We start from the raw sequence: 16,868 nt of genomic DNA, 5'->3' as shown, positions 1-16,868 counted from the left end.
TTTTGTTACAGAATGAACATGAAGTGAATATTATCTCATAAAAGCCTATAGACAAATGGAAAACACTATAATGTTACATTAGTGAACTACATTGATCAAAATTAATATCAATAAATAATCAGATCATGTATTTTTAGTAATTAAGGTATTGTTATTAAATGTCAGAAATGGATTATATTTCACACGCAGCTGATGATTCATACAGCATTCAGACATTTCAAATATTCATCAATTAAAATCCGATCTCAAGTTCATTTGTCGTGTTTTATTATTTGAGCACAAACACTAGAGAAACATCACATGAATTATGACGAAGACATGTTCTTCATGAATCATGTTTGTGAAAGATACTTCAACTGAAAGGTAATTTTGACAGTAATAATACAGATTGATGTGACACTACAATAAAAACTGATTTCCATCAGCAGAAGTAGAGGCTGAGAAAAGAACAGATACACACCGTCACTCATCATGACACACACGCACACGCACACGCACACACACACACACTCACACTGATCTGACTGTCTATATGAGGATTTATGACAAATTTATTCTGACATGATATTTCACTGACAGTATTAATGTAATGGAGAGACTCTATAACATCTCACTGTCACTGATTTATCATGAGCTCAAAGCATTATGGGTAGAATCTCTCATCAGTCTGTTCTGATTCATCAACACAGTTTCACTGATCCATAAACAACACTAAACCCAGGATAGAGCGGTTGAGTGAATGTGGTCTGGACTGTGTGGATGAGGCTCATTGTGTCTCCAGAGACGCTGTAGAAGGACAGAGTTCCTGCACTGTGATCCACATACACTCCTATTCTACTGCTGATGGACTCTACAGGGAGTTTAGTCTCTATCTTATTGTGTTTGAATGAGTATCTGGAGGAAGAGCACCTCAAACTCCAGGACTGATCATTACTTCCAAAGAAACACTTAACACTTCCCTTCCTGCTGATGCTCTTATATGACACTGATGTACACACATCATATCCACTCCACTCAATCTCCCAGTAACAGCGTTGATCACACACACTCTCTCTACACAACACCTGACACACATCAAATCTGTCTGGATGATCAGGATACCACTGCTCCGAGTCAGTGCCAGTAATCACTCTGTTCCTCTCAGACAGACGGAGGCGTTTATTCACTGTGTTCCGATCCAGAGTGAACTGATGGAAATCTGATGGAGATAAAACACATCACAATCAGGAATTATCAATCTGTCCGATCTTTTATTCTACACTGTAAAAATGATTTGTTCTGCTTGTTAAATGTACTTAATTAGTTAAAACCACACAATTATGAACATTTTGTCCTAATTTAATTGTGTAAAATCCACTTAAATATGTAAAACTGAAGTTTACTTCATCCATTTGTGTTGAATGAACTGAAACTGGGCAGTGGATTTTTAGTTCCCAGCATGCTTTGCTCTCGTCTGAATCTATTACAGAAACTTTCTATCTTAAGTTAAGATCTGACAAATTAATTTAGGATTTTTCACAAATTCGTATTACAGAAGCAAATCTGAACTTGATTTAGGATTCTTATCCTATCTTACAGAATTTCATCTCATCTGTAATTCGGAAATCTTGAAGCTCCATCAGTTCGGTAATCAACTCTCAGGTCTGTTACCAAGAAACCAATGATGCGCTTGATAGAAAAGGCAAAGCCTATCACTGTATTTCATTTATCAGTGTTTTGTCATCAAAGTGATGAACTACCCCTTTAAAAACAATATCATTTTAAAGAGTTAACACCTAATTCATGCAAGACACTGATATCACTTTCATGAGTTTCTCAGTGAATTAATATTTTACTTCCATTAAAATTCCTTAAAACTATTAAAAAGTTCAAAAACATATTTAAAGAGAAAAAAGCTCTGTCCTTAATTCATGGGATCCAGGCTTTAAAGCTATTTTTTAAATTATCCTTTTTATTTGCCCTCTGCAGTTTCCCACAAGTACACCTGGCTGCAGATTGGGATGGGGCCACACTTACTCTGATTGGTTCAATCGTCTTTCATAGGGATTCATGATAGAAAATGTGTTCATAGATGGTCTAGGTCAGAGCAGTGCATGAATTAATGAGCAAATGACATCAATCCAGTTAGAAAACTGTAAAAGAGAGGTGTGCCGAACAAATAAGATCTAGAGCACACTTAATCTGAGAATCTGAGACAAATTCAGCTGTTTTATGTTAACTTGCTATGTCCGTATCACTGAATCACTGAGTTGTTAGCTACTCCAAGTTAAATCTTCTAGAATAAATCGGTTGAATTCACAAATGAATCATTTAATGTTATTTATTGTGAACCAGTTGATTTACAAGATTCAGTCGAAATGTGATGTTTTCTAATTTAATGTTGGCCGCACCTGAAACAGAAACAAGTAAAACATCGCTTATTCAAGGACGTGCATTTATTGCATACTGTTATGCTGAATTTATAAACCGTTTGCTGAAATAACCTCAACATTAACAGTGTTGAATATGATGGTCTCTGTTTCCATCATGCCTTTGTTCCTTAGTCTCCATGTTGCTTATTGTTTGTATATTAGTTTCTTTATTAAAAAAAACCCTGCATTTAGATCTGCGTCTCAGCCTGCTTTCTCCAGACGTTACACCTACTTCATTTTAATAGACCAGCTTTTTCCGAGCAAAACAAAATGGTACAAACTTCACACTCATGTTCTTTGTCGCCATAAACAACATTTTCAACTCAAATCCCACAGGGATCCTGGGGTCATCACCACCCAGTAGAAAATATATGCATCAATAATTATAATGATCAAAATAATAATGATTCTGAGAAGCAAGTTGGTCCAAATAAAGTGGCTATTGTCCAATCTTTAATGGTGTTTTGTAAATCCCAGAGATTTGAGAAGCAATCATGAAAATCATTAAAAAGAGAATTTGCTTTTGCAGAGCAGAGCAGTGTCTTCTCAACATGTACATTTATACAACACGAACAGCTGCAGCGTTTGAGGGTGTGTGTGTGTGTGTGTGTGTGTGTAGACTTACATTTGCGTACTCCTGCTCTAATCCTGATCTTTCCTCCATGATCCACACTAGAAAACACACACAGTGTCACATTTTCTGTTAAAATTCATCAAAATGGTAGTGAAAATATAATGTGGAATTAGGTGGAAATGTCGTAACAGTAGGAAAACACAAGTGTATACTTTGCACTTTGGATAACCCTTTTTTGTTTTTTACATTTACATGTTAATTGTTGTTTTCTTCTCACTTTAGATGCTGGAACAAAAAACATCCAGGCCACAGCATCCGAAGTGGAAACTTCTATTAAATCATGACTCTGTAATGCTGGAGACTGTGATGATGGAAAGAGGGGAAGATCCAGAAGTTCAGAGATCATGCAGAGATCTACTGATATATCCCAGACGATTGATTTATGGTGTATTTAATGTTCTGATGCGGTTAGAATTGGTCATTGTTCTGCTTTATAAAACATTTCATTATATTCAACCGTTCAATAGTTTTGAATTAGTACGATTTTTGTATTGAAAAAAAAAAATAAAAAATACAGCAAGGATGCATTAAATTGATCAAAGATTATGTTCATGTAAATAATGTTTAGATAATACTTGAGACATGTGAGTTAATTTCTATCTTTATTCTCTTTCTATTGTAGACCAAAACACACAAACCCATATATTCCTGCATATGTATATATGCACAAAGTGTTGTGTACAGCCTGGATCAAAATGAGCAATGTGTTAAGAACAAATAAACCTCCATTAGATGAAGCTGATTGGATACTGTGTTTCACCCCTTGAGGAGAGCTAGAAATCAGTGAAATCAGTCACTTTTTCAGTCATACTAAATAAGTTGGGAAACTATTTTACTGATAAAGTCGCAGGGCAGCACTGACAACAACTTTCTGTGCGTGTGTATGTTTCTGTGTGTGTGTGAGAGTGTGTCTCGTACTGTATGTGTGCTTTTGTTTGGGTGAAAGCTGGAGAAATTAGGGCTGTCATGATAACCGCAATATTGTAATACAGCAATACTGACAAGCCAACCACAGAGGATGGCAAGCAGCCGCAAAAGATGTTCACTTTTTTATTAATTTTTACAAGAGGTGCTGTCACTTTAATACACAGATCTAATATACACATGCGATTTCTTTCCCTGCTGTTCACAGACATAATAACCAACTGTGTTTATGTGAATTTTGCATAACCTTGTGTGTATTTGACAGTTTAAGCATAATAAGACGTGAAAGAGAAGTTAGTTTAATACTCATGAGACGTGCCGTCTGACAGACAGCTTTCTATGTGTGTGCTTTAGATGTGTGTGCTCAGAAAACCATAAATTAGAAGTTTAAACTGATATAGCTTTAATAAACTTTCAAATAATGCAAAAAATAATCTTTCATAATGAAGAAGAACTGTTTATTCCTTGATGCTCACATATTCGACTAATCAAATAAACACATAAACATGATTCATCTAATATGTGAGCATTATGGCTATTGTATACTTCTGAGGTAAAATCATAATACTACTGAGGTAAAATCAACTGAATTATGCTATGAAACACATCTACAATGATACTAAATATTGTTACTTGCAGAGTTATTAATGCACAGCAATACTACACAGGGATAAGCAGACTTTTAAGGAATAAACAAAGCCAGTTTAACTCTGCTACTGGACAATGCCGAAACGAAACTTTCTGCGCATGCACCAGATAAGTCAAGTTTGACTTGCACATGCGTGAGGAGGGAATTTTGTACAGTAATTGCAATATAGATGATAATCAAAACCAAGCAGATGTTGTTAGTATTTGGCAGAGTATCCAAGACAGGCATTATTCTGGATAGGGGGGCGGGAGCAGCAGCTCATTTACATTTAAAGAAACATGCATGAAAACAGCATGTTTTTGCTTGCAATCAAAATGGGTACAACATGCATAATAAATGATGTGTGGGGTATTTTGAGCTGAAACTTCATAGACACATTCTGGGGACACCTGTGACTTAACCCTTTAAGACTTACAGGAACGTCGGTGCTTCCGTTTGCGTGTCTGTTTAAGAGCCAATATAAACTGAAACCAAATAGGTAGCACAATAATTCTTTTTGCATACAAAATCAGAGACTTTACATGTTCAGATCAAGCCTCCAACATGCTCCTATTGCGTTGTTTTCACCCTCCAATGAGTCTGAGTAATATGCGTTTACAACAAAAACAGAGCACAGCTGCTAACTGAATACAAATATGTGGATTTCACATGGCGTTTTTACTCATAACTTCATGAAACATGCACAGATTGTAGAAAATCATTATTTACAGCATATTCTCATGATTAAAATGAGCCCAAAATCAACAATCTATTGCGTTGATCACAAGATAATACTCACAGAATGATGTAACATACTTGGCTAAAAACATGTCTCTCATCTTTCCAGGATACAATGTGTATCCAATGTTCCCAGAAAATAGGTATCATTTTGAAGCTTTTTAATGCATTTAAACATTTTGATAAACTCCTAACGAGTGCTGAGAAGTACCCATAGACTGTAAAAAAATATGGACGTAGTGTCCGTGACGTCACCCGTTGATTTCTGAAGAGCATTTTTGAAGCGAAAATGAGGACGCTGCCATCTTAGCTCGTCACCGCACATCACTCCCGGATAACTGAAAATTGGCAAAGAGGCGGGACGTGGTTGGAACTGAGGTGCCTGACACCAGGCCTGCCTAGCTCGACATGATCGTGTTAGCAGGCAAAGGAGCTATCTATCTATCTTAGATACTATCTAAAATATTTTGCACTTTTTGTCCACAAAAGCGTTAAATCCATGAAATATTGATATATTATCAATTGTTTGCATCACATTTCTTCTGAATGATCTGCTCTCCATCATCATTCTTCAAGAAATTATGCAACCTGAGCAGCGTTTATGTTGTAAAACTGTATATGATCATATCTCACAAACAAATGAGCCCACGTCCAAAGTATAATTTTTCAAAATAGTGCAGCAGTTTTAGTTATAATATCCAAGCAGTGCTGTCGGAGTTTTATATCCTCCCACCATTGTCATTGTAGTAAATGTCACAAACAAAACTTTTAGCCAATGCCACGATCCAACAACATGTGTTCTGTTTATCTTCCGCATGTGTGCACATCTACACAGACACACATCTATCTCGAGTCTCGACCATTAACGCAGCAAACCATATTATTTTATAATTGTATAAAATAATCCCGAAAAAAAAGCATAAACATGGCAGAGATGCCAAATTCAGTGGCTGGAATTAGCTGAGGTAACATGACGGCTCACAGACAGCGCAATCCACCTGTCGCTCAAGTGACCACACCCTTAATTATGCAGAACTTTAAGACTTAATATAATTTAAACGGATGAGTTATAAAAAAATTCACCCCCCTCAGAGTTGTCATGAAGGGCAAAATTAGCGGTCCCACTTTATATTAAGTGGCCTTAACTACTATGTACTTACATCAAAAAATAAGTACAATGTACTTATTGGGTTCATACTGAATTGCAAACCACTTTTGCTGCTATTGAGGTGGGATACGGATAAGGTTAGGGAAAGCTTTGGTGGTATGGGTAGGTTTAAGGGTAGGGGTAAGGTGTAAGGGATGGGTCAACAGTGTAATTATAAATGTAATTACAGAAATTAATTACAGATGTAATTACAGAAATTAATTACAGATGTAATTACAGAAATTAATTACAGATGTAATTACATGCAGGTGTTTTTAAAATATAAGTACAATGTAAAAACATGTATGTACACAATAAGTGCATTGTATCAAATGATTAATTTAAATGTAAATACATAGTAGTTAAGGCCACTTAATATAAAGTGGGACCAAATTAGCTGTATAGACCAAAACCACAATTTGAACCAAGCTGTAAACATGTTTTTTCTGCTGTAAAGTTGGCCATTTTAACATGGGGGTCAATGAGATTCTGCTCTCTTTTGGAGCCTGTCCCTAACAGCCAGTCGATGGCTCACAGTTTAAGTCACTTCCGTATTGGCTTCAAGAGAAACTGGGGGAGGTTGCCGCTTGGAAGTACCTCTAAACCAGAGTGTGCCGCCGGTGGGCGCCATCTAGCTGCAAAAAAATGAATAATCATATTTTTCAAAACTACTGCCTTGATCATCACAAAATTGGTGTCATTTGAAAGCTTAGAGTCTGAACTTTACAATGTAGCCAATTTGATTAATTCCTAAGTAGTGCCGAGTTATTTGTTGATAAATAAAAAAAAAAGTGTTTTCATAATTTAACTAAAAACAAATATGTAGATTTCACGTGGCATTTTTGCTCATAACTTCATTGCATTTTGCTCACAACATGCACAGATTGTAGAAACTGGCACAACATTATTTTCAGCAGATTCTCATGATTAAAATGAGCCCAAAATCAACATAATCCATTGCACTGATCACAAGATATTCCTCGTCGAGGAGCAATTTTAAAAATGCCCATTAGGGGGCATAACAAAAATGCAAACTTGGTTCGAAATGCTGTAACTTTCAATACTTTATGCCACAAAATTTGATCCAGATGCAGCTCATATGTAGGAGAGCTTCCCCAAAAAAGTCTCCGATCTTATTTCCTTCCTGAGTTATTGCATATCAAATAAGAATAATATGGAAAATTATAATAAAATTATACATATTATATATGTATATATATATATATATATATATATATATATACATACATATATTCAGCTTAAGTGTTACCCCAGTTACGCAATGCTTGTCGGTTGAGCCTTGTAAAGTGGCGCACATAATTGCACACACTATTTCACATTTGAACTTCTCACGAAAACTTTTGCGCCTCATTCACAACATGTGCATACGCACACAAATTTGTTCTTAACCTCGTTTTAATGTTGATGAATTCAGAGTATTCTAAATGTAGGACCGCCTGCCCGAGGTAAGTAATTTACATAAAACACACCCAAACTATGTCCATATAAGGGCTTTCCGAACACTTGTCTTCCGTCACTCTCAGCAAACATGACGCTCTCTAAGGATGCGTTCACGCAGCAAGATCCTCAAGCCATCCACCACCAAGAGTATGTGATTTTTGCATTTCACATTTTTTTTCATAAATTTAGAATTCATTTTAGAGCAAATGTTGATGAATCATGATTTGTTTGTGAAAACGTTCGTACACAGATTTCACACACAAATGTTTGCGTATGCATGCTTAGTGAATGAGACCCCTTGTTTCATTCATAAATGAATCAGCATTTTATTATAAATATTGTGATGTTGAGCCACACAAAATCCCTGCAAAGGAAATTCCCTCACAGCCCTAGGAGAAAGTGTGTGCTTTCCACAGAAAATAAAACAATTTTGTGGTAAAATCATTGAAAAAATTTGTAATTTTTATCCTGTTGTGTGTTAGATTATTTGCTTGGTCAGTTTCTTTGTGGGTTTTAGTTGTTTTGTTGTAGGTTGTAAGGACATTTGATATTACTGTTCAATATTTTTGCAAAGTGATATTGAACTGTAAAAGCGGTCACGACCTGCTTAGAACAACTGTAGCTGTGTGTTTACTGGAAAATAATTGCACATCTTAGAATGTTCATCAGCCAATCAGATTCAAGCATTGGATATCTCTGAAGTATAACTAAAGCTAAGCTTGTTACAAAACTCCTCCAGCTTGACATACTTGAGTTTGTCCAGTCTGTAGTTTGGATGGTTGAGTTTGTCAGAGAGCAGCTTGACACCTGAATCTCCTGGGTGATTGTAGCTCAGATCCAGCTCTCTCAGGTGTGAGGGGTTTGAACTCAGAGCTGAAGACACAAAACCACAGCCTTCCTCTGTCACCATACAGCCAGACAGCCTACAAACACACACAGCAACAGCAAACATGACAATAGTTTGACAATCAGATCAGTCACTATCACACATTGACCTGTGCATTTTGCATTTGCAGGTATTTTCTGTAGATTCAGTCACAAAATTAACAAAAGTGTCTGTGGAAATGTACTAGAGTACAAGTATTCATTTACTTTTATTAATGTAGTGAAGTCAACAGACTATTTATACTTATGTGCATTATACAAAATGTTTTTTCAATCATTTATATCTATTTCAGCCATTCAGTAGGCATTATTTATGTTTAACCATTTAAAAAAAACTTAACCTCCCGTTATTTCCAGTGGCTACTTTTTTTTTTTTTAAGTTTCATTGTTTTGGATTGAAAATATAGTTTACGTGATTCATTCAATTTTTAATTGAATATGATGACACAAAAAATATTGACAAAGTCCTTTGAGGGAATGTGTGCATATTTTACAATAAAATATTATTTACAAATAGTTCAAATGCAGTTAATTCTAGTTGCTAATAAATTCTTCATTTCTCTTAAATACCTTTAAAAACTTTATTTAATAACTTTAAATTTAAAATAACTAAAGCTTTTATTTTAGCAGAAACCACAGGGAGCTAATAAAAAACAAACCGTGACACACCTTAATGCTTCACAATTGCTTAGAAGATATATAAACAGTTCTCATTTCAAAATGGGAAAAATGTTTGGCAGATGTTTTTTCACGTCCATGTTATGAGTGACCCAAACTCACTTGCAGGAGTTTGCAGCATTTACTGTGAATTGAGCTGCTCTGAAATACTGAAAACAGGATCATGAGCTTCTTGTGTGTAAATGCATACAGTTCCTCACTTCACTCTGAAACACGCAACATTTCAGAATGTATATTTATAGAAATACGTAGCAACCATCATAATTTGATAATCATAACAAGCCATTTCCCATTCTCTCAACCATGCATTGTTAGAATTCTTAAAAAATTTGCCATCCAACTGACAAGTAACACAATTTCATATAATTGGTGGTAATTTTGGACACAATTTCATATAATTGGTGGTAATTTTGGACCTTAGCTAAGATGCTAATGGTGTCCAGCACACAGCCACTAGATGGTGCTACCAGTTTGTATGTCGGAAGCAATCCATGCATCAAATACATTTATTTGAAACACAGCATTTTGCAGTATGTTTAGTAATTGTTTCAAGCCATGTCATGGTTTCCATCATACTGTCCACTCAACTCCCCACCCTAAACAAATGTTTCCAGTCACTTATCAGTTTGGAGAATGCAGACATTATGGGGGAAAAAAAAAGAAAAAAAACATTCCTACAAATTTTGTTTTGTCTCTTGTTCTGGCAATTAATTGAGAGCAAATGTCATATTTAGTAACAAAATTTAATGGTTATTTATTGTGATTTAATGGAAAACCATTTACCTCAGTATCTGCAGTTGACAGTTTGGACTCTTCAGTCCATCAGAAAGAAGCTTCACTCCTGAATCCTGCAGGTCATTGTTACTCAGGTCCAGCTCTCCCAGGAACATGTTTGAGGATTGTAGAGCTGAAGACAAACTCTCACAGGAATGAGCAGTGAGATTATAGAACTGTAGCCTGTGTAGAGTACAAAACAAACAGTGATATAATGGGTTTATCAGGTAGAGTTCTGAAGCACAGATGATTTTTGACTGTATCTTTGACTGTAGTGAGGCAATCAAAACCATTAGATATATTCAATGATACAGCTAAAAGCTGTCTACACTGAACGCGACAAACCGACCGTTGCAAAGCACTTGTACTATGTCAAAAATAGAACGGAGAATTTGTTTACTGTTGGGAATGTGTTGTGTCGCGTCGCATCCAGTGTAGACAATATCACTGATTATAATGGGTCCTATTATCTTTTGACGCGTCGTGTCGCGCCGCTTGCATCCGGTGTAGACACAGTGTTATATTCTTTGAAAACAGCGGCAACTTCGTTGCAGATAAGACACACCGGCTTTGCATTCACAAAACTCTTTGATAGTTCCATTTTCTCTTACCAGAGCTTAAATGTTAACATCATATGCATTTTGCACACGATGTAATAGCGTACCTCCAGCACATAAACAATTAAAAAAAAATATGCAGTTTAGTATGTGAGGATGCCAAGGAATAATTCTGAGAGTAAAAGTAGGCTACATCAAATAATTATTACAATAAGCTGGGCTCCATTGTGTTCAAGCAAATTAAAATGATACACATTTATTATTTACAATATGGAAAGAGGAAATAAAACATAGTTGGTTAAGAGCATGAATCAAACATGCCATTAATGGGCTTATTCAAGTCCTCTTTTATTTTTTGAGTTATTTATCCATTCCGCATCTCCCACATACAGTATGTGTGTTTTAGCAAGGCGGTCTGTGTTGCAAGTTGGTGAATGAAGATACTTGCCAGGTTACGTGTCACTACTCTGCTTTATTAATTTATCCAGTGTAAAACCCGGACACCACAACACAAATGTGTCTTTTTGTTAATGACTGTCCTACAGGGTTTAACACAGAGTAACAGCTCACTACCAGTTACAAAAGACACTGTTACAGTCTGTCACAGGTAATTCTATTTGCATCTTTCATCAATTAGCCTAATTTCTTAAATTATCCTTTGACTATGCTCTGGCCTGCCATCTAGTGGCAAAATTTTTTTTTGGCCCGATGCCAAAGTTACTTGCCGACCCCTGCTTTAGATTATATAAGTGTAAAATGCTTCAATAATTCAACTCTTCATAAAGCATCAAACCAGGGCAGTTTACCCACTATTTTATGTAAAGATCAAATGATTCAGTCAATGATCCAGATTACCAAATCTGGATTACCAGTGCTCTGAATGGAACTACATATCATAATGTGGCCTACATTATGATCTGTAGTTCCATTCAGAGCACTGGTAATCTAGTTAAAGAATAACAGGAAAAACAGTTATAATTGGGTTACTTGAAGGTTACTTTAACATCCTGTTACTTTTTGAAGTCTAATGACTGATATTTTGTTGTGCACTACCAACCCTGTGATACCACAGCATGAAATCGCGTGGTATTGTGATAATCAGGAACAAAAAACAATGTTAAAAACATGCAAAGTGCAGAAGTTATTAACTACTGTATCATTTAGACTCACAGACATCAACAAACAGCACATGAAACTCATCAATGGTAAAAATCAGTTAAAAGCTTTATGCTGCAGTGCATGCTGGGTAACAACATAGTACAAAACTCATTCATGGCTCCCAGCATGCACTGCATCAATAATAAGTTATGAAGCTGAATTGTCTTAAATTTTTCTGCTTTTATTTTTGCTGTCGTTTTTCTTGTGAATTTTTAAGAGCTTCTTTTGTGATGTTGAGTTGATCTGTTTATCTGAGTATTTTGTTGTCACCATTGTTGAGGTTTGTATGAGAAGTGTTTATATCTAAATGTTTAATGTTTAAAAAATAATTGTATAAACGAGTCACCTTGTCTAATTTTTAATGCGTCACACTAATATTTTTATCACTACAACTGCATTTAACAGATTTTCACATTTAATACCACTTTCACTCTTCTATTTGCTTCATCAAACTACAAAACAGCACAAATACATAAATATGATCATGTTTTGAAAGTGGAGTGATTTTTGTGTTTCTTACTGAGCTGATCTGGATTCTTTAACCACAGGCAGCAGCTTCTGAAGAACTTCATCTGCTGTATTTTGTCCTCCAATAAACTGTTTTAGATAAAAAACATCCATCTTCTGCTCTGATGTCAGCAACACATAAACCAGAGCTGACCACTGTGAAGAGGAGAGTTTGGTTTCTCCTATTTCTCCAGATTTCAGATAATGTTGGATCTCCTGCATCAGTGAATCATCACCCAGTTCATTCAGACAGTGGAACAGATTGATGGATCTCTCTGGAGAGTGAATCTCCCTGATCTTCTGTTTGATGTACTGAACTGTTTCCTCTTTGTTGTAGGAGCAGCTTCCTGTCTGTGTCAGTAGTTCTTGTAAGAGAGCCTGATTGGACTCCAATGAGAGACCCAGAAGAAAACGCAGGAAAAGGTCCAGATGTCCATTCTTACTCGTTAAGGCCTTATTTACAGCTCTCTGATGTAGATCAGATAATGAATGATATTGCTTCCAATTTGAAACTTTAGAAAATAAACTTTGTTTGTCAAACACATTTCTTTTTTTGTTTGTAAAGTAAATGTGTGCATATAAAGCTGCTATATGTTCCTGGATGCTCAGATGAACAAAGCAGAAGACTTTACCCTGATACAAGCCAAACTCCTCTCTGAAGATCTGAGTGCACAATCCTGAGTACACTGATGCTTCTGTCACATCAATGCCACACTCTCTCAGGTCTTCCTCATAGAAGATCAGGTTGCCTATCACAAGCTGCCGAAAAGCCAGTTTCCCCAGTTTGAAAATCATGTCTTCATCTTTCACTTTCTTCTCATAGTCCTTCTCATGTTTGATGTTGGTCTGAATGATCAGGAAGTGTGTGTACATTTGAGTGAGGGTCTTGGGAATCTCTTCTCTCTCTGCTTCACTCAACATCTTCTCTAGAACAGTGGCTGAGATCCAGCAGAACACTGGGATGTGGCACATGATGTGGAGGCTCCTTGATGACTTCAGGTGTGTGATGATTGTATTGGCCAGACTCTGATCACTGATTCTCTTCCTGAAGTATTCCTCCTTCTGTGGCTCATTGAAGCCTCGTACCTCTGTCACTCGATGGACACACTCAGAGGGGACGAGATCAGCTGCTGCTGGTCTGGAAGTGATCCAGATGAGAGCAGAGGGAAGCAGATTCCCCGCAATGAGGTTCATCAGCAGCTCGTCCACTGAGGCTGATTCAGATATATTACACAGTTTCACTTTGCTCTTAAAGTTCAGAGACAGACGGCACTCATCCAGACCATCAAAGATGAACAAAACTTTATATTCATCACTGGATATTTCCATTTCTTTGGTTTCAGGGAAAAAGACATGAAGTAGATCTGAAAGACTGTGTTTTTTGTCTTTCATCAAGTTGAGCTCTCTGAAAGGAAGTGGAAATATGAGCTGGATGTCCTGATTCTCTTTCCCTTCAGCCCAGTCCAGGATGAACTTCTGCACAGAGACTGTTTTTCCTATGCCAGCGACTCCCTTTGTCAGCACAGTTCTGATGGGTTTGTCTTGTCCAGGTAAAGGTCTAAAGATGTCATTGCATTTGATCGGTGTGTCCTCTGTTGCTGCTCTCCTGGATTGTGTCTCAATCTGTCTCACCTCATGCTCATTATTGATCTCTCCACTCTCACTCTCTGTGATGTAGAGCTCTGTGTAGATCTCATTCAGGAGTGTTGGGTTTCCCTGCTTTGCTGTTCCTTCATTCAGACACTGAAACTTCTTCCTCAGGTTTGATCTAAATGTGTTGAGGCTGGAGGCTTTATGGCTGTAAAATAAAAAAAAATACATTATTACATGGTTTAATAAGCACAATGCCTAGTTCTGTATCATATATTCAAATTCAAATATCTGTTATAGAAATGATTTACCTGAGACCAGGCTGTGTATTTCCACTCTTTAATTGTATTGGCTGATCTATAGACGCGTCACTCTTCATAGACCCACAGCTGGGCTTTGGTTCTGATCTCCTCTGACGAACCGAGCTAAAACAGAGAGATTAGTGTGAATAATTTAAATTACTGTATTCATCAACTCAATTATTTATTTATCATTAAAGAAATCACTTTAAAGTGTGTGTTACATTATAAAGTAAAGATAAAAATACCCCCCCCCCCCCCCCCCCCCCAAAAAAAAAAAACAAAAAAAAACACACAAGAAGAATGTAATCTCTTGTAGAAAATAGATAATATAAAATGCCACACTATAATCATATTTTTATAGAAATGTTTACCTGAGGCCAGTCTGTGCATTTCCACTCTTAAATTGTGTTGGCTTATTCATAGACATGTCACTCTTCATAGACACACAGCTGGGCTCTGGTTCTGATCTCTTCTGATGAACTGGACTAAAACAGAGGGAGATTAAAATGAATACTTTAAATTACTGTCTTCATCAACTCAATTATTTATTTATCATTGAATAAATCACTTTAAAGTGTGTTACATTATAAAATAAAGATAAAAATGCCCACAAAAAAAAAAAAAAAACAACAACAAGAATGTAATCTCTTGTAGAAAATACATGATAATATAAAATGCCATACTATAATCATATTTTTATAGAAATGTTATACCTGAGGCCAGTCTGTGTATCTCCACTCTTAAAATGTATTGGCTTATCCATAGATGCGTCACTCTTCATAGACACACAGCTGGACTCTGGTTCTGATCTCTTCTGATGAACTGAGCTAAAACAGAACATCCTTTATGATTACAATCATCTTAAGATAAGATCATTTTTTTCATGAAAATCACTCAAGGAGTTATCAATAAATGTTATAATAAAAAAAAAAACATACAGAACAATACATGTTTTTTTTTCTGTAGACCGTCATTTCCTCTATAACATTAAAAGATATTTAATGTGTTAGTCAAAGTACCTGCATCCTGGAAAACAATCTTCATTTCTGGATGTTTGTGTGTCATCCATGATGGATCTGAACAGTTTGATCTCCACTGCTGACTCCCGATGGAAGTGACAAACAATCACAAAAACTAAATAATCAAACAGCCTTCATAACTCCGCTGAAATGGATGTTGAGAGCTGAAGAAATAGATCACTATCACTCAAATACATAAGGTTAGTCACATGTAAACACAAATGCACTTTAGACTTTATGACCAGAATGGCATGTCATGGGTTGCCAGTTGAAAAAAATGTCCAGCACAAATCTGACTCAAAACCTGCCAAAAGGAATGAAAACTAGCTCAGTTTCAGTGTTGCCAAGTCTGTGGTTTTACCATGGAATGGGGATACTGTTAAAGTGTTGCTGCAGTCTTGATTTCCCCCCTCCTGAAAGTTAAAGGTTGCTCTATTTTCAGGATAATTTTGATTAGCAGTTGGGTTAGTTTTGTCTCACAGACCTGGCAACCCAGGTCTTGGTTAGTTCCCAATTACAGGTGCTGGTCATATAATTAGAATATCATCAAAAAGTTGATTTATTTCACTAATTCCATTCAAAAAGTGAAACTTGTATATTATATTCATTCATTACACAGAGACTGATATATTTCAAATGTTTATTTCTTTTAATTTTGATGATTATAACTGACAACTAAGGAAAATCACAAATTCAGTATCTCAGAAAATTAGAATATTACTTAAGACCAATACAAAGAAAGGATTTTTAGAAATCTTGGCCAACTGAAAAGTATGAACATGAAAAGTATGAGCATGTACAGCACTCAATACTTAGTCGGGGCTCCTTTTGCCTGAATTACTGCAGCAATGCGGCGTGGCATGGAGTCGATCAGTCTGTGGCACTGCTCAGGTGTTATAAGAGCCCAGGTTGCTCTGATAGTGGCCTTCAGCTCTTCTGCATTGTTGGGTCTGGCATATCGCATCTTCCTCTTCACAATACCCCATAGATTTTCTATGGGGTTAAGGTCAGGTGAGTTTGCTGGCCAATTAAGAACAGGGATACCATGGTCCTTAAACCAGGTACTGGTAGCTTTGGCACTGTGTGCAGGTGCCAAGTCCTGTTGGAAAATGAAATCTGCATCTCCATAAAGTTGGTCAGCAGCAGGAAGCATGAAGTGCTCTAAAACTTCCTGGTATACGGCTGCGTTGACCTTGGACCTCAGAAAACACAGTGGACCAACACCAGCAGATGACATGGCACCCCAAACCATCACTGACTGTGGAAACTTTACACTGGACCTCAAGCAACGTGGATTGTGTGCCTCTCCTCTCTTCCTCCAGACTCTGGGACCCTGATTTCCAAAGGAAATGCAAAATTTACTTTCATCAGAGAACATAACTTTGGACCACTCAGCAGCAGTCCAGTCCTTTTTGTCTTTAGCCCAGGCGAGACGCTTCTGACGCTGTCTGTTGT

The 16,868-nt window shown here is 36.6% G+C and overlaps 1 protein-coding gene across 2 annotated transcripts; it reads right to left on the bottom strand.

Moving 5' to 3' along the window:
• Window positions 1-245: 245 nt before the first annotated feature.
• LOC127501845 (NLR family CARD domain-containing protein 3-like) lies at window positions 246-15,936 on the bottom strand. Of its 2 annotated transcripts, XM_051874079.1 has the most exons (9): window positions 15,414-15,936; window positions 15,108-15,221; window positions 14,766-14,879; window positions 14,404-14,517; window positions 12,516-14,300; window positions 10,290-10,463; window positions 8,693-8,866; window positions 3,037-3,083; window positions 246-1,198 (listed from the first exon to the last, which is right to left on the bottom strand). In XM_051874079.1, the coding sequence occupies exons 1-9, from the start codon at window positions 15,461-15,463 to the stop codon at window positions 681-683; spliced, it is 3,090 nt and encodes a 1,029-aa protein (XP_051730039.1). In that variant the 5' UTR covers window positions 15,464-15,936; the 3' UTR covers window positions 246-680. The 2 variants fall into 2 exon arrangements, with proteins under 2 accessions (XP_051730039.1, XP_051730046.1); XM_051874086.1 differs by lacking the exon at window positions 15,108-15,221.
• Between the last annotated feature and the right edge of the window lie 932 nt (window positions 15,937-16,868).

The sequence above is a fragment of the Ctenopharyngodon idella genome, chromosome 2 (genome assembly GCF_019924925.1).
Source record: "Ctenopharyngodon idella isolate HZGC_01 chromosome 2, HZGC01, whole genome shotgun sequence".
Classification (NCBI taxonomy): domain Eukaryota; kingdom Metazoa; phylum Chordata; class Actinopteri; order Cypriniformes; family Xenocyprididae; genus Ctenopharyngodon; species Ctenopharyngodon idella.
The sequence above is the reverse complement of the archived record's forward strand: the minus strand, read 5'-3'. Positions and strand labels throughout refer to the sequence as shown.

Excerpts from the sequence above, each read along its gene's own strand:
- LOC127501845 (XM_051874079.1), bottom strand. The coding sequence starts at position 15,463 with ATGGATGACACACAAACATCCAGAAATGAAGATTGTTTTCCAGGATGC. Across the intron at positions 15,222-15,413 it reads GATTGTTTTCCAGGATGCAG|CTCAGTTCATCAGAAGAGAT; the intron begins GTACTTTGACTA and ends GTTCTGTTTTAG. Across the intron at positions 14,301-14,403 it reads AATACACAGCCTGGTCTCAG|CCATAAAGCCTCCAGCCTCA; the intron begins GTAAATCATTTC and ends TTTATTTTACAG.